The sequence below is a fragment of the Maylandia zebra genome, linkage group LG7 (assembly GCF_041146795.1).
Source record: "Maylandia zebra isolate NMK-2024a linkage group LG7, Mzebra_GT3a, whole genome shotgun sequence".
Classification (NCBI taxonomy): Eukaryota; Metazoa; Chordata; class Actinopteri; order Cichliformes; family Cichlidae; genus Maylandia; species Maylandia zebra.
In genome coordinates, this window is record NC_135173.1 from 39394721 (window position 1) to 39413805 (window position 19085).

At 38.6% G+C, this 19085-nt stretch overlaps 1 protein-coding gene across 1 annotated transcript in view; it reads right to left on the bottom strand.

Moving 5' to 3' along the window:
* Positions 1–289: 289 nt before the first annotated feature.
* Positions 290–19085, bottom strand: part of cntfr (ciliary neurotrophic factor receptor) — a 228670-nt gene continuing 209874 nt past the window's right edge. The window contains exons 8-11 of the mRNA XM_004538375.5: positions 14738–14806; positions 14198–14318; positions 6518–6647; positions 290–1895 (exon numbers count right to left, since the gene is read on the bottom strand). Of these exons, the coding sequence (XP_004538432.1) occupies position 1895; positions 6518–6647; positions 14198–14318; positions 14738–14806 (321 nt within the window). The 3' untranslated portion in view covers positions 290–1894. The remainder of the gene's footprint in view (positions 1896–6517; positions 6648–14197; positions 14319–14737; positions 14807–19085) is intronic.

Here is a 19085-nt window from a genome sequence, read left to right on the forward strand (position 1 = left end):
ACTGAGAAGCAAACAACGTTACCTCTGCAAGGTCAAAAGTATCGATCTGTAAAACCTGAAATGAGGCACTGTGTGTTTATAGCTGTGTCTGGGAAGTAATTTGTCTTTACTTTAATTATAATGAAAACTTGTTGCATCTTCTTTTTTTTAACATCCCCCATTGGCACCTCACCTTCATCTTGTTTTGCCAGGAGAAAATCATCAGGATCAACCAGACGGAGCAGGAGGCATTAGTCTGCCCTCATGTGTTATAAGTTCACAAAATGAACATGAGGCCAGTGCATCGTAATTCATTGTGAAATGGTCACATTTAATGGTTGAAACCTGTCATTGTATATACATCTATAAAAAAGACCCCAGGTACAGGTTACGACATTCTACGGCTAATACATACATTATTATTAAATAATAAACTTTTTGTTCATTGTTAAAGTTACATACTGTATCATAGTTTACAAAATAGGATCAAAGAGAATTAAGCCATTAAGAATGTCTGGAGAAAAAAAAACTAAACTCCTATATGCGTCTTTTTATTATTTGTCCATAAAAAATACAATAAACACTTCAAGATTCCTGTGAATAACATAATATTAACTGGTAACTGATATTGGCTATTGAAATGTAAACTGCAAAAAGACATTTCTAATGTTTGTAAAGGCGTCAGAAGTCAGACAGCAAACTGATTTGTGTTACTGTATTTTACAGCACAGAGCAGAATGGAAAACCAACATAGCTTGTATCAGAGTTCCAGTAACCAGCTTGGCTGCCATCAATACAAAGTCAACCCCAAAATAAAAAACAACGGTGGGGAAAGAATGGTTCAGTCTCAAATCCACTTTATTTCATTTATTTTTTGTTGGTTTTTTTGTTGTCTTTTAGGTTTGGTTTTTTTTACAGTTCAGGTCGTCCTTGCCGGTTTCTCAAAGCTCTATGTAAAGCTAACTGTAAATAAGCCAGACTATGGTTATTGACTTCTCCAAAGTGTTAGTCCTCTTGTTGAAAAAACAAAAACAAACAAAAAGAAAAAACAACAAACAATACTCTGCTCTGTCAGTTGTTGGAGATGTGCAGACTCAGAGTCTGACTGAATAAATTTGTGACTTCTTTGTTAACTGGCGGGTTGACACAAACATGGGCTGCAGGGCTTTGTCCCCAGTTTGATTCCTGTAATGGGTTTCAGCATCCATTAGATGTCACGCATACACGTGCGCACGCCCAACTTTCTGGGGGTTTCATCCCATGATGAAGACAGGCACAGGCTTCAGGAAGCTCAATGACTTGGGTGGGAACCACTTTGCTGGGGGTGTAGTGGAGTCTTTGGCATGATGATTAAGCTGTATAAGGGGCTGTAAGTATACACACAAATACACGTGCCCTATATCAGTGTGTGTCTGTGTGTGTGTGTACTGCACTGCACTGCGACTTAAGAAGAGAGTGAGTACAAAAAAGAAGAAAAAAAGGTCAAAAGAGATGTCAGCTGTGGCCTTGATTCTGTTGCCGAAGAGGAGCCTCTAAAACCCAACTGAGACAAATCAGTTTAAAGTGGCTCATCAAATCCACCAGGGGGTAATGTAAGACAATAATCTTGTTTTGGTGTTTGCCTCTCAGGTCGCTGCAGTTGCTGTTGGTGATGATACCGATGACAATCTTCCAAAGTTCCTCTGTAGATTTTTCTTGGGTTTTTTTGTCAGCAAATCAAATATTCCAAAAATGCTGAGTCGCATTATCGTTGTCTAATGTCTGAATAATTTTGGTGAGTAACTGTGTGATGGACCGAAATGATCAATGCACTGTATCCTTGAAACATGTGCAAAACAGGAAAAAATACCAGCCTCCTCCTTCTTCTTCTTTGTCCTCCTACTTCACATCAGCCTTCAGCAATAAGATATTCACATCTGCAGAAAGAGGAACACAAATTAGCTTCGTCAAGCTGCACTGCATCAAAATATGAATGATCTGTCTTCTTGCCTTTCTCTTATATGTCATTCTTAATTTGTTTGCTTTTTTGGCCTTTATATTTGGTTCAGTGGGACTTTTTTTTGACTTAGCCATAACTCTGTTTGCAAAAAATGCAAATCCCCTACACATTTGTTTGTGTTTCTCTTCTAATTCTTGGCAGGTAGCTGCACACTAGTGTGACTTCTCCAATCCTGTTGTGCATATGTGGCTCAACTGGCAGGATGGCAAAAGAGGACAGTTTTTCTCTTTTTGCGTTGTGTGAAGTTATTACACATTTAAAATCAGTGGGTAAAATGGGCAAAAACAACATCACAGTGACATGTGTATTAGGCATTGGGTCATAACTACAGGGAGTGCAGAATTATTAGGCAAGTTGTATTTTTGAGGAATAATTTTATTATTGAACAACAACCATGTTCTCAATGAACCCAAAAAACTCATTAATATCAAAGCTGAATGTTTTTGGAAGTAGTTTTTAGTTTGTTTTTAGTTTTAGCTATTTTAGGGGAATATCTGTGTGTGCAGGTGACTATTACTGTGCATAATTATTAGGCAACTTAACAAAAAACAAATATATACCCATTTCAATTATTTATTTTTACCAGTGAAACCAATATAACATCTCTACATTCACAAATATACATTTCTGACATTCAAAAACAAAACAAAAACAAATCAGCGACCAATATAGCCACCTTTCTTTGCAAGGACACTCAAAAGCCTGCCATCCATGGATTCTGTCAGTGTTTTGATCTGTTCATCATCAACATTGCGTGCAGCAGCAACCACAGCCTCCCAGACACTGTTCAGAGAGGTGTACTGTTTTCCCTCCTTGTAGATCTCACATTGGATGATGGACCACAGGTTCTCAATGGGGTTCAGATCAGGTGAACAAGGAGGCCATGTCATTAGTTTTTCTTCTTTTATACCCTTTCTTGCCAGCCACGCTGTGGAGTACTTGGATGCGTGTGATGGAGCATTGTCCTGCATGAAAATCATGTTTTTCTTGAAGGATGCAGACTTCTTCCTGTACCACTGCTTGAAGAAGGTGTCTTCCAGAAACTGGCAGTAGGACTGGGAGTTGAGCTTGACTCCATCCTCAACCCGAAAAGGCCCCACAAGCTCATCTTTGATGATACCAGCCCAAACCAGTACTCCACCTCCACCTTGCTGGCGTCTGAGTCGGACTGGAGCTCTCTGCCCTTTACCAGTCCAGCCACGGGCCCATCCATCTGGCCCATCAAGACTCACTCTCATTTCATCAGTCCATAAAACCTTAGAAAAACCAGTCTTGAGATATTTCTTGGCCCAGTCTTGACGTTTCAGCTTGTGCGTCTTGTTCAGTGGTGGTCGTCTTTCAGCCTTTCTTACCTTGGCCATGTCTCTGAGTATTGCACACCTTGTGCTTTTGGGCACTCCAGTGATGTTGCAGCTCTGAAATATGGCCAAACTGGTGGCAAGTGGCATCTTGGCAGCTGCACGCTTGACTTTTCTCAGTTCATGGGCAGTTATTTTGCGCCTTGGTTTTTCCACACGCTTCTTGTTGACTATTTTGAATGAAACGCTTGATTGTTCGATGATCACGCTTCAGAAGCTTTGCAATTTTGAGACTGCTGCATCCCTCTGCAAGATATCTCACTATTTTTGACTTTTCTGAGCCTGTCAAGTCCTTCTTTTGACCCATTTTGCCAAAGGAAAGGACGTTGCCTAATAATTATGCACACCTGATATAGGGTGTTGATGTCATTAGACCACACCCCTTCTCATTACAGAGATGCACATCACCTAATATGCTTAATTGGTAGTAGGCTTTCGAGCCTATACAGCTTGGAGTAAGACAACATGCATGAAGAGGATGATGTGGACAAAATACTCATTTGCCTAATAATTCTGCACTCCCTGTAGTGTCTGTAAAAGCACTTGGATGCTAAACACATCTCCATAATGCTTGTGGCAAGGAAAAGAATAATGCTCCCAAAGTCAATTAAGCTATTAGTTGGAACAGTAATGAGTTAATTTCCTTAGTAAGTTATGATATAATGTAACATAAGGGATTAATCCTTAATAGCAGTAACAGCATCAGCTCGTAATGTTATGAGCTGCTTTTCATTTTTTAAACACTGCACAAGACTGCACTTTCGTTGAGCTGCCATCAACTCAACCATCTAAAACATAATAAGGGGCTTCTAACAGCTTTTGTGTAAGAAACCAAAGATGTTGGGACTCAAACTATATGACTTGAGCCAGCCCTCATTTCTTCACAATAAACAAAACAAAACACTCACAAAATTGTTCTCCAGGCTTTCTGAAGCTCTTTTCAAATTTTTCTTTGGACATGGGTGCTTTCCCCCTTATTTTTAGTCTGATACAAGGATTGGAATGAGAATGAGTGAAAAAAGCAGCCAATGTCATTTTCAGAGGGTTTTTTTTTCCACACTTAACACTAATCTATGAACCATTCAAGCATAAAAAGGTACCTAATACGGATGAACCAATGTTGTGTCTCCAGACAACTTAGTAAAGAACCAACTTTAAATTGTACCATTAGGTCTTTTGTTACTAGCAGTAAAGCTGCCTGTCATAAAACCATAAAACCTGTTCCTAATTCTTTAAGATAAGATAACCTGTATTTGTCCCACATGTGGGAAATTTGTTAGTTTGTTAGTTTAGTTGAGTTAATAAAAAATATAGTTATGGGCTGTTATAATAACAGTTTTAAAGGCATAAAATACTGTTTCTGCACCAACAAAGTGATTCCCAAAGAGCTATTAGCTGAAAACTTGATATATCCTCACAAGGTGTGTAGTGCATCCTTAAGAAATGTGAGAAAACTTGACAAGTTGAGTGCAAGAGACTTGGCAGCCCTAAAAAGCTACCTAGACCATATGAACAGTGTGTGAAAGTCATGTCCTTAACTAATAGGAAACATTCAAGTAAAGACCTGACACAGGATCTGACAGATGAATCAGACACTTCAGTTGATCCATCAATACTGGCATACGTGGATAGAACAATTCATAACTGAAAACTATCAGTCATTGATTGGCCTTCCCAGAGCTCAGACCTGATAAATGGGATGGTACTTAGTTGGAGTAGAAAAGCATTACACAAGTGCTCAAAGCACTTTTTATTACCTAATTTGTAGCCAACATCAAAAGAAGAGCTTTAAATGTCATTCAAGGAGCCTGAAGAACTAGACTACTTCAAAACTACTTAAAGAAATTAGAAGAAACATTGCCTAAAGGAACTCAAGCTTTGTTAAAGAATAAAGCAACTTGAAATGTTCGTTACAATTGTACAAACTTTTGTTTCCTTATATATTTTGTATTTTCATGTGCGTTTGCACATTTCAATGAATTGCATCACCAGCTTCCAATTCCTATAGGAATTAAGTTGTTTAAGACTCTTACACAATACTATATAATCGTACTGATAATAATTTCCTATAATTTGCAATAATTCTCTACATATTTCCAGAGTATTTTCTAATTGTGTCATCTAATTTGTCTGTCACCCTTTCTGCTTCCCTTTGTTGTTATAGAGTTATTAATCCTTTGGTGTGTATCTGTTGACATGGAAATGTTGACATCTTTTGAAATGGAGTGTGCTTGTAACTCTAAAACAAATTAGAACAGATTCCCATTTGGACCTGCACATACAGGCTGCATGGGAGGGGAACTGGCATGAAAGTGCCTTAATTGTATTCAACCATTCCACTTGCAGCGGGTGTTCAGCTGGAGAAGCGTCCATGTTTAATGTATTTTTGTTAAAGTGTTATTGGTATAAAGCTGTCGCTAATCTTTTGATTAAAGTAAAAAGAAAAAAATACAACTTCTACGCATGGTTTCATTAATTTTAGATTGTATATATTTATTTTTTAGCATTTAGATAAAATATGAGTTCATCAGAAGGACTGCTCAGGTCGAGCCGTTTGGAGCCAAAGTTAGAAAAACAAGGATGAGATGATTTGGACATGTGTAGAGGAGCGATAGTGGATATACTGGAGAAAGAATGTTGACTATGGAACGGCCAGGTGGGAGAAGATGAGGAAGACTATAGCAAACATTCATGGATGTAGTGAAGCAGGACAAGCTGAGGGTTGGTGTGACAAAAAAGTACTATGGATAGGGAGATTATCTGCTGTGGTAACCCCTAAACAGGGCAGCCAAAATTCAGTTCAATTCAATTCAGTTTTATTTATATAGTGCCAAATCACAACAACAGTCGCCTCAAGGCAAAAGAAGAATAAGAAATCTAAACCTTTACCGTTACTATTTCAACAGGATTTAAAGAGTTAAACTACCCAGATGTTACAGCTCCTGGTCCATTAAACATGCTCATGTAAACAGAACATATAAATATATGTCATATAAACACATAAACAGACATGCATCGACCTGCCAATACATGAGTGAGCAATTGAGTTACTAATCAATTTGAAAACTGGATCATGGAGACTAAGGAGTCTACATGGTGTATCTATGTATATGTATATACATAAGTGATGTGTATATATGTGTATGTGTATGTGTGTGTGTATCCGGGTGTTGTTGCTCACCACATAAGCAGCAGCAGCAGCATTCCTAACAGCAAACGGGAGAAAAATGTGATGACCGTGGCAGCTCCTCCCACTGGAGGTTCAGCCTTCTGTGGTGCGTTGGAGCATGGCATGGGGGAGGTCTTAGTCTCTGTAGAAAATTTATCAGAAGACACAATAAACCTTAGGAACATATTTTAATTAACAATTGCAATCCTTGGTGAGTTTTATCATTTCTCTGTGTGTTTATTTATTAATTTTATTGGGCTAACACAGTGCACAATACTTCTGTCCCTATGTGTGAAAAACATAAAAAAATGACATGCTGATGAATGGATGCTGAAAAGTGCTCATCACACCAGGAAGAACCAAGCAGAAAGGAAAATACAGTGAAGAGCAAAATCAATTGTAATCTGCACAAGCAATCAATATAGAACTTGTCAAGGCAGTTATGAAGTGAGCTGGAATAAAAAAAAAAAATCCCCTCCATGCTAAAGCCGCAGGGAAACGGGGCAAAGAAAGGACAGGGAACAAAGTATATAGATGAAATATGGAGAAACTGGAACGGAAACAGACGGCAAGGTAAAAAACCCCGAGGTAAAGCAGGCGGGGAATACAGCATGAGGTGGATAGAAAGAGTGAAAAATAAAGGAAATGTGCAATAAGGTAGTTAATATATTGCTGATAATAGTCAATTGCACAGCTAGAAAATCTATCCATTTATACCCAACTGTAATACAAAGCCGTAGAACAACTGGATTCACAAAAACTCTTTTGACTGCACCAGGGCTTGACTAATACTTTGCATGGCTTCACATTTCAGAATAACAAATCAGTAAAGATTAAAAAAAAAGAAAAAAAAAGAGAAAGACAGATAGAAAAAAAGGTCTCAGCAGCTTAGTAGCAGAAGCAAGTGAATTTTAATACAATCGGCACGCAATTTTCTTAAAAGATCTACTGACTTGTACAGTCTGGTGAGTGCAAAAAGTGTATATTCAATTACGGAAACATTAAAAAGTTATGATACTCTTGTATATTTTCAGCTAATCCAATTACGCTCAAGCGTACGAGAGTGAGAGAGGCACTTAACATCTTGTGGCAAACATAAATATGCTGAAAATCACTATGTGCTTAGGCATTTTTTAGTGCTTCGGTTTTTCATTGCTCGACAAATAAAAATATCACAGTTTAATGCTTTAGAAAACAGGACCTCTGCTACAGCTGCAGGCAGCACAGTAGATATTAATTGGTGCACAACGTTTGCACTCATTCTTTTTTTAGCGAAGAGAGAATATGATTTCCCTCTTCTTGCAATTAATGACTGTTGTATAGTACTGCGATGGGAGTTGGGAGATATTAGAGGGAAGCAACCAGGTGTGAAATGGCAAGAGAGAAACGAAGGGGGGGGGGGGGGGGGGGGGGGAGGTAGGACGCATTTAACATGTTCAGCAGCTCAGTGCAATACTTCCTGCCTGGAGCAAAACATTGTGCTTTGGAGTGACAGAGGAAATAAAAATTATGCAGAAAATAATGTGCCTGTGACAAGGAAATACAGTCATGGGGTGTATGCTGATGTAACAAGCTAGGTGAGGACAGGTAAACATAGCAGATGAGACAGTGATGTGATGAAGAATGGAGGAAGAGGCTAAGAAAAGCAGAAAGACGAGGAGGACAAAAAGCTAATGAGATGAGAAAATTGCTGAACGACTCGAACTCCAAGCACGCTGCATGTTTATGCAAATACTGTTGATGTGTGAGGTGCTAGGATATCCTAATCCAAAATACACACATGAAAGTGGTGTCTGTTATCATCCAGAAGTGTAGAGTTTCTGTTTTGGAGATTAGATTGGGCTTTTTTGTCCCCCTTGCTGCTGTATTTGTGGGTCAATGAAGTCATTTCAGCAGAGTGGCAAACAAGGTGGCATAAATTATGAATCTAAATTATGAATCCCCGAAACAGTTTGGAATGGCAAAGCAGCTACTATTGTAAAGAACTTATGTCATATGTTTTTTATATTTACATTGGGATCACCTTCGAACAGATTATGCAACACTATCTGTTGACTTTGACACTCTGCTTCACCTTAGCAATTTTTACTATAAGTTTACACAAACTGTAGTGCTTTTCAGAGTGAGTATACAGAAGAAGAGGATCTTAAAGCATTTATGCAGGGTTCAGCCTGGTTGCCTTTTAATAGATACTCCTGTTCTACTATAAGGCATGAAACAGAAGCCATACATTTATAAATAGCCCCAGACATGAAATACACAAACTAATATACAGTGCCAGACAGTGTCCAGTTTCTGTCTCACACGCTGGGTGAGGCACCAACTTATATCTTAGATGCAATGCCTCGGCTAATCCGCTCTTCTTGGAATGTGGTCGCTAAGCAATGGCCCAGTCACAGAGGATGGGATCCTTAAATGTCTCTTGCCTGCCCCCCATGCTATCCTTCTGATTCAAAGCTGCTCTGTGACGATGCTGGGAAACAGAACAGCCACTTAGGTTCAACTGGCAGCTACTTTTGCATGATGTATAGGTGACTCTCTGTTGTTGGGGGGAGGGGTGGGGTGTTAGAAAGGAGAACACAAAATGTGGTACACGGACAGTGGAGAAGAAAAGGAGAATGTGTAACTGCGTGTTAAGACTCCGAGCAAGACAATCAATAAGTCACAGGAAGTCTGTTGATTTACTATTCGGCTGAGCAGCCAGAAAATATTGGTGAGTGTGGAGATGTTAACAAGTTGGTCAGCTAAAAGTAGCAGGCCTTGGCTACATTTTATTTTGTGTGTGTGTGTTTACGAATCATAGACAGGAATCAGATATCGTCTCTGTTTCCTTATTGCCTCATTGCATGGTTCTACTTCAGTAGTCCCATTCTGCTGTTCTGGACTGCTATTCAACTTTGTTTTTTGTTTTGTTTTTGTTTTGCAGCATGTTTTGCATCATTATCCATTTGCACTGTGAAGCACCAAACAATCCGTTCCACAGTATTTGAGCATTTCTGAATCTGAGCAGTCTCTTGGCCTGGACATTACATCGTATTACTTCTATCAGCAGCCACACTATCAGTAAATACTAGCATTTTCCATTGGCAGCCATTCAGGCACATGGCGTGACATTGCTGTTTTTTTCCTTATTCATACATTTTTTTCTTTTCCAAAACTGTGCAGGCTCTTTCAGACATTTTCTGGCCTAATCTGGCTTCTCTGTTCCTGAGTGTAACCAGTGGTTTGCACATTGGTGTAAACCCTCTTTGTTAACATATATAAATCTTAACCATGGAAAGAATTCTGTGATCATCCACTTGATTTTTGTGTTTTTTCAGGCCTTTTTGGTAATCCTGAGCTCGCCAGTGCATTCATTCTTTTAAGAATGCATACCAAATTTGAATGCAACCTCACAAAGTCATCACTTCATATTAATTATACATTTGATTTATCATGAAATGACAAGGAAACAGACCTAACCTGGCCATTAAACCCCTGTTCAGTGAACAGTCCAATTACTTTTGAGTCTCTGAATAGGGAGCACTTTATAGAAAAATGAAGTCTGAACTTCAATCATCTCTTGTTTGCTTGCTTTTAAATCCAGTGTTTATGGTGTACAGATGCAAGTTTACAAAAAAGTGTCCAAAAAAAGACTATATAACTCATTATTTATATAATCTGTTACAGTTTTTACAAACAAGCAAACAAAGAACAGTGTACAGATCACAGATCAGCTGGAATGACAGCCAAATCTGAATGTAATTAGTGATCGAGTAAGAGTAACATTTGTAAAGGAAAGTAGAAAAAGGCCAGAAAGAAAAGCTAGAAATTAATATGAGTGAGAATAAGAGAGAAGTGAGAAGGGAAGGAAAAGAAATGGAGAGAAAAAAGAGAGCTAGAGGCAAGATGGAGAAGGATAGGGGAAGAGAAACAGGACAAGGGGAGAGGGAAGGGAAGCAGAGAAGCGGCAGCTGGATCGAGAAGGAGCATGAGGAGAATCCCAATAACCTCCTGTTCTCAGTCTCCACGAGACCAAGAATAATACACTGTGTACTGACTGAGTGTTTATATGTGTGTGCGTCTGTGTATACACTACAGGTTATCAAACTGAAGGACTCTCTGTGTGTGTGGGTGTGTTTGTGCTGATGTGTTTGTGGCTCACAGAGTATTGGAGGAGGCTGCATGTTGTGAGTGTGTCTTTCAGCATTAGTGTTTGTGTGTTGCCAGGTATGTGTGAGCTCATTTAGTGCTGAATGTGACGATGATTGTGCAGTGCTACTCTTTGCCAAGAGGAGTCAGTATTCTACCGTAAAACCATTACGTTTTAACAGACTCTCAGAAAGACAAAGAGAAGCACAGACAGACAGACTTTGCCCCTTAGAGAAATTAGTGTCAAATTATTGGCTTCAGAAGTGAGTGAAAGAAAATAATGGTAAACCCACATTAAAAATGTTTTAAACAGACAAATACAAATGCATAAATACACATAAACCCAACAATGCAACAACATCCACCAAACCATTATAGCACTATGGTTTGGAAAACTCGGGGGAACAAAATGAAAGTTTCTGTAGTGTATTGGTGTGAGTGCTCTGTAATAAATTACAGCAAACTAAATTAATATATCATAAATTCAGAGCTTTCCTCATGTGGAGCATTAAGTGAATAGTTTGACATTTTAGGAAATATGCTTATTTGCCTTCTGCCTCAGAGTTAGCTGAGATGATCAATACTACTATCATTGCCTGTTCAGTCTAATAATACAGCTTGCTAATGATCACACATCTCATTTGCTTACACTGGATGTAAAGATGACGAGGAGCAGCATTATGTGAGGGTTATCTCAAGGACAGTCTTTTTTTGTCAAATAGCAGTTTAACCCAGGGAAGCGATCAATTTACAAGTCTCGATGAAAAAGAGGTGTTGTAGAAGAACCATATGGTCATATGGTCAAAAACTCTTGACTTTTAAGTGACTCTTTAAATCATGGAAGCATGTAGGTAGCATGTAGGCTGTTGTCTGTTTTTGGAAATCTGTTATAACGAAGAAGGTTGTATCTGAGTTAGAAACTAAGAACCCATCATGCTCACAGAGTGGCAAGAAGTCAGAGTCAAACCTGGCTTGCCTTGAAGCACTCCCTACTTTATCATCTTTATACCTTTTAATGGGACCATAAATTAGAAAATGAATATCATGCAGTATTAAATAAGAATTGAAACTAGTGATTAAGACCATAAACTCACCAGGAAAATGTTACTGCAATCAAGTGAGCAATAGGGTTATTCGATCATAAATCGTAAAGCCAGACATCTTACTGGCAAGCAGATACCCCCTGCTGGTCATTCAAAGAATGCAAGTTTGAGGCGCTTTGAGGAAGCTGTGTCCATTTTTCTACATATTTTGTAAGAACTAAGTCGCTTTCTACTGAGTTATATAGTTGTAATGCTAATACTACTACTACTACTGCTACTACTACTACTAATAATAATAGTAGAAGTAGTATCATACTATACTACTTATATTATACTACATACAATTGTGGAAATAGCAACCTTACATTTTTTTGCTACAATCTGTGAGTTGTTTTTTTAATTAATATTTTATCAGCTTTGTAATAAACTTTCTAGGGCTAGTAATATATTTTCATATTATTGAATAATCTAACACATTTTGCAGACCTGCATCAATGTCTGTGCTTGCCTGTCTGATACAGTACGCACAGTTTAAAGTTGATCTTGGTGGTTAGTTTCAAGATGTAACATATCGATAATAGAAGCTTCCTCAGCCCGAGTGCTTTCACGTTATGTTCTTTTAAGTTGCATAATTTAATACTGCAGATGTACACATTGCCAGTAGACCTACTAAGGATATATTTCTGCCCTAGCCACTTCAGCTTAGAGGGTCCACAGACAATGTAATATTCCAGTTTTATACAGTTTTTCCTCTGCATGACATTTAAAAATGATCTGTTTTTGCTAACTTCAAAAGATTAAAAGTACTGTTGCTGTAACATAGATGTATACTAATAGTGTGTCCTTTGACATTAATATAGGGTATTGATAAATTTGCCCACTTGCAATTTAAGCTGCTTTAGTGTGCCCACAGGTGCTGCACAAATATAAGCTACTTTGCAACCCACCTTCACACCAGCCCCACATTTCATGCCACATTTCATATCAGCTGTCATGTTCTGCTCTAATTTTTTGTTCTGCTAATTTTTGCTTCATGCTTTTTGTGTTCTGTGGTAGGGCAGTGAGGTCATAAGGAGAGTGTCACTGAACCATACCACCAAACATAAATTAATGTCCTATAGGGGTCCTGACTGAACACTCATCTGGTGAGTAAATACTCCCTACATCTGCAAGACTAAAATGGAAATCGTCCAAATCCTTGTCTGCTTCTTTTTTTCATTCAACCATTTCTTCTTTCCTCCATCAGTGTGATGTGAAGATGGTGCACAGACAAGTATCTGGCCCTTGAATAGGTGTCTTGCTGAAGGTCTTCAGAAAGTTTTGAAGATATTAATTTCACAAGTGAGTCGTCCTTTGTCTTTGCTATATGCTCAAGTGGTGCCAACTAAATAATTCCCAGAGACTGTTTTTGTCACAGTCACTGAGTATAGTGTCCAGTCAACACATACACACGCACACACACACAAAATCCAATATCCATAATGAATTTTTTAATATATATGATCTGCCAGAAGTTGACATTTTTTTGACAACATAAGAGCAGTTTTTTGGTTTTGGTTTTTTTTTTAAAGGAAGGGCTCAGGTACTTAGGTTGATGTGTGTCGATTTGTCTCGAGGCAGATGGGTCTTATAGCTTAGACTGTAATAAAAATTCAGAGCTATCAAATGCTTATAGTGTACTCTGTTTAATCATTAAGAAAGTTATTAACTAAAATTAATTTCATACCTAAATGCTTCAGAAAATTTACTGTGAAAGCCACAGGCAAGAGGAACAATGTCGAGAATGTTATTGGAATACTATATTATGCTATCACAATGATTCCTCCAGCCAACAGACTACAATCTCATTTAACTTTTAGTGTTAACCTTTGTTCACTACTAACTTCACAACTACACATGAGCCATCTTAACATGTTAACATACTACTGAGCCCACTATGTTTTACATGCTATTATTTTTATTTTATCCCTCTATCCTTTCAGTCATGCCAGTGCTGTAGCTCATTAGAGTAAGCTGCTGAATGTGGGAAATATTAAACCTGCCAAGCAACGTTGTCATTAACAACCTGACATCAGCGCATTAGCTCAAAGGACTGTCACACTGAGCTGCCAGCACATTTGTAGACTTCTCTTTGGGTTTCCTTATGTTTCATTGTCCTCTGTTATTGATCTTTTCATGGAACAATGACTCATGTATTTTGAAAACGTCTGTTAAAGTACATTTACACACTGAACAGCCTCCAACCAAGAAAGATCTGCATGATAAAAACGAGTCTCCCTCTGACTGAAATTGGGGCTATAACTTACCAGTTGTTGTGTTCTGTAATGTTATATACAATATTGCACCACTAGAGGGTGGTGTCATGAAAAACTGCCATTGAAAATATAGAGTTAGGAAATAGAGTTAAGATGGCGAACTGTTAGCATGATGTGTCACCCTGCTACCCCTACGATTTACGGTTATGTGCTGCATTCATCCTCCTTGACAAAGATTTATTTATCACCAGCCATCGTTATACCAGTATGAAATTCCACTTCAGTTGTGGAAACAACTGGCACGGGTTCTTCAATCCAGGGTGTAGCATGGACAGCAACACTCCAGTCACTCCATGTTCCAATCTCTGTGTCCTTGGCAGCCACCTGATGAACACAGGGATATCAGAAGTATTCGATTCAGTTTTATTTATTTAGCATCAACTCACAACAACAGTTGCCTCAAGGCACTTTATATTGTAAAGTAAAGACCCTACAATAACCCTCCTTCTTTTGGCTGCTCCACAACAGATGACCTGCCTCCATCTAAACCTATTCCTATCCCCCACTGTCACACTGACCCTCTACATATCATCTTCACTACATTAATCTTCTCTCAAGTCTCCCTCTTTTCCTCCTGTCTGACAGCTTAACATTCAACATTAATAGTAAAAGTGTAAAATTAATGCGATTTCAGTAGAATGTACATAATACTGAACCCAATATTTACATAAAGTATTGAGCTGATCTTGAAATAACCTTTTTTAACCTTCTTTTTTCTTTGCTAGTTAGTATGAAATCTTTACCTGGATGATGTACTCCTTCCCAGCGTAGGCATCAGTGATGTTATGGGATGTAGTGTCAGATAGCTCCACCTAAACATCAAACGGAAAAGAGCATGGAGTCAGTCTGGATCGGAAAACAGCACATGTGGTTTCCCTGGGTTACAGTAGGGTGTGTCTGTTTTATTTTTGCAGTATATTAAAGTTGTTATCAAATATCTTTATTGATAAATATGGTCTCTATGGCCCTGGGGATATGAAAGGTTCCAAGATTATGAATTATGAAAATTCTCGGCTAAAAAAGACACTTTCGAGGTCCCAATTTAACTTTTGGTCTGGATCAACTGCCATTCTACCCACAGCTCTACCCATAAATTATAATCTCTGTATAGCAATCCAAGCTTGTTTTATGGAAGCCTCAGCTGTGCCTTACTGAATACAGTGTTTCTGCAGTGATCATTTATTGATAACACATCATTCATCATTATTCTATGAATAGGTCAAGTGTACTGTTTTATCCCTGTGTTGCTTTACATTATTGAATTGATTGGACCTTGATGGCCTTGCAGCCACAACACTCCATGCATACCAACTGTCAGACACACATGTAAAATACCAGCTGCATAATTGATGATTATACCAGAAAACATTGGCATCAATGCTACATAATTTTATGACACAATATTATGCATGCCAACATTTGAAAGCCTTTTTGCGCACACTTTAATTTGCAGAGCGAAACAGAGAATTAACTAAATGTTTGAGTTACAGAGGAGTGTATGAGAGAATGATTTGCTGCTCCTCTGTAATTTACGGTTAGTGTGTGTGTGTGTGTGTGTGTGTGTGTGTGTGTGTGTGTGTGTGTGTGTGTGTGTGTGTGTGTGTGTGAGAGAAGGACTGAAGGAAAACTAGGTGGAGGGAGGGTGCTGCCTCTTTTTGTTTCTCCTGAAGTCATAATAAATGATTTATTGGCGTGCCTGTTGCCTTGTGCAAGAGACATATAACCACTTGTGCACCTGCAGATGGACACACACACACACTCATACACAAGTTTAGGATAATGGGATACTGGATAGGTTACTTGAAATTTCTAATTTAACAAATAGATACAATTTCATCTAAAGAACAATATAATGAATGTACATACTGAAAAATAATGAACAGGAATATGATAAAAAGAAAGTGCATTCAATTTGAATCTTAAGGTTTTATCTATTGGGACATAGAAGCAGAAGAGTTGGCTGTTTGCTGGTCTGAAACATTCCAGTGTTTTTTGACACAACGCCAAGAAGGAAAGACATCAGCACTGATTTTGGAAAAGCAATGATAGCTGCCAATCAATCTTGGAAGGATCGCTGACCAAAAAAGCCCAACATTCTGCAGTGTGAAAGATTATCCAAAAGTTCACAACATTCAAGACCGTTGCCAATTTTCCCTGGAGTGGACGTCCCACCAAATTCACCCAAAGATCACACTGTGCAATCCTCAGAAAAAAATGTCAAAAACCCCACGCACTAGATCTCAGTCTCTGTAAGCCAAATGTACATGTGACACGTTAAAGTTTACGATAGTACAATTAGGAAAAGACTGACATGTTTGGAAAGTTGCCAGAAAAAACCTCTTCTCTCCAAAAAGAACAAGACAGCACAGCTTAACATTGCAAAACTGCATCTGAATAAACCACAAGAGTTCTGGAACAATGGTCATAATGCACAGAACACCGTACATAGCATGTCAACACAAACATCTCATACCAACTGTCAAGCACAGTGGTGGAAGACTGATGATTAATGCTTGTTTTGCAGGCAAAAGACCTGGGCACATTGTAGCCATTTGTTGCCCATAAACTCCTCTGTATACCAAAGTACTGTAGAGTGAGACCATCTGTCTCACAGCTAAAGCTTGATGATCCCAAGGACAAATCTACAACAGAATGATTGAAAAAGAAAATAATCAAGGCGTTGCAAGTGCCCAGTCAAAGCTCAGATCTTAAAGTAATTGAAATGTGGTGGAACCTTAAGAGAGCTGTGCGCAAACGAATGCCTGCAAAGCTCAGTGAACAGAAATAACTGGAGCATGGACTGAAATACCTCCACAATGATGTGAGAGACTGAAAAAGTCATATAGACAATGGATATTTCAAGTCACTTCAAGTTATTGCTGCTAAAAGTGATTTCAGAAGCTACTGAAGCATGGGGGCACTTAGTTTTTCTACACATTGTTCTCCATCTTTGACTTAAAAAATAATCACACTGTGTAATATGTCCCATATTATTGTTCATCTCAGGTTGCATTTACATTATTTTAAGGCTTGCTAAGGACAATGATTGTACATTTCATGTAACCTGTGCTGGCTAGTTAATAAAACTTGTCAGAAAAGAGATTTTACAGACCCTGACAGGCAGCTGACCTGCTGGAGAACACAAATATAGTCCAGTACTTGATAAATGATTGGTGATGCAATCATGTAATCTTGATAATTCCAACTCTGCAACACAAACTACAACACGTGCTACTGATGCCCACCTAGCTATCTTCTAAATTATATTTATGGTAATGTTTATCTAGGTGAGAATTCCAGTAATGTCAGAAAAGACTGCAATTACACAGACATTTACATGAATGTCATCAACACCTGCAGCAGCAAGGAAAAAAAATATTCAAATGTTGTTTTTTTCCTTTCTTTTCACCATAAACTCACAGCTCACTGTTAATTACACTCAAGTAATTTAGGTTCTTCATTAGCATCTCTGGCTATTGTTTCTAGGTTTTGACACCATGTTAATTACTGATGTTTGGGAATGCAGCAATTTCACTAAAGTGAAAAGTGAAAGTATCGAGCAAACGACAAAAAAAGTCAGCAGTCAGATGAACGGAGAGGATATCAACAAGGCAACAGCGTAGCCAAGTTTTCTAAACTGCTTCTTTTATGAAGAAGAAAGAAAAACAGAACAAAAACAAAACTGAAAACACCTGTGAACGCACTAAGGCACAGCATAACCAGCAATGGATGGATGTTTACAAACTATGTGATTTTTCTCTTTGGCTTTGATTCGCTAACAAATAATCTAAAACAGATGAGGATGAGAGTCAAAATAAAGTAGGGGAGTAAATAATAATAGTGATAATAATAAAAATTCGAAATATCACTAGCAGCTGCTCCGAAGAGTCTTGTGATTTGATCAAAACTCCCTCACAGCCACCATATTATTTTCACCCACTAACAGTCATAGCCAGGCCTCAGCCTGGAGTTTCCCCTTTACTTCTCCACTCCTCCAGGATATGAAAACCTGTAGTCAATCTGACAAATAACCCACTGAAACAACCCCAGCATCACCGCTTTCTCTTTATTCCTGTAAGCCGTCTCTCATCGCTCACGCTCTATGTAAAGTTGACCCCTCTGTTTTCCACATTGCCTTGAACTGAGGCAATGTATTTTTCAGCTCTTGCACCCTCGCTCTCTGTTTGGAAGGAAGCTTAGTCTTTATCTGCCTAACCAAGCGCTACATTTATAGGCTTAATTTCATTAGTGGAATGCAATAACAACATCATTTGAGCATGTGCGTGTGGTTAGACTGCAGTGTATATTGTGTGTGCATATGGATCGGTTAAAAGACGTCTGCGCTGGCTTTGAGGCTAAAACTTCCATTGTTTAGATGTTGTCCAACCAGCATATCCAGCCATTGCTTCTATCAGCATTCCTTAGTGACTGCAATCTGTATGTGTATGTTTGAATAGTGATGTCTATGTTAATCTGCTCACATCTGTTTGACTATGTGTGTATGTGTTGTTGGGCTTTTATTTTTTTATCCCTATCTCTCTATATTTTTCCTGTGTGTGTGTCGGTGCTTACATTCGATATTGGAAAACACACATACACCAGTTTAGGCAAATATGCCTTTGTACAATTGTGTTTGCGTTTCTTTGTATTCGTGTATTTATTGTCATGTCTGCACACGTCTGTTGCATTATTGTTTGTGTTTGCGAGGCTGAACCGGAGCCGACGGATGCGTACATCAGCATGTGTATGAACTACATATACCGTATGTCTATGTGAGGAGGAGTAAATGGAGTAAACAGCTTGCAAATAAACATTTCCAGAGAGATGGATGTGTTGCTGTGTTGCCAAGTGGCTAACAGGGAGCAGTGAAAGCAGCACTTAATATCGCGTAGTAAAAGAAGGTGGCGAGGAGGGGCTGAGGATAGATGCAAGGCGATTCACTTTGGAAAGGGCTTTTGCTATTGCTGCCAAAAAACACTATCAGATCATTCACACTGCAAGACCAAATCTGTGTGATGTGCCATGTGGTGGTGAAGGTTCAGTGATCAGCCAAACTGATTAAAATCACCTGTCTGGACCTATGTAGGTCTC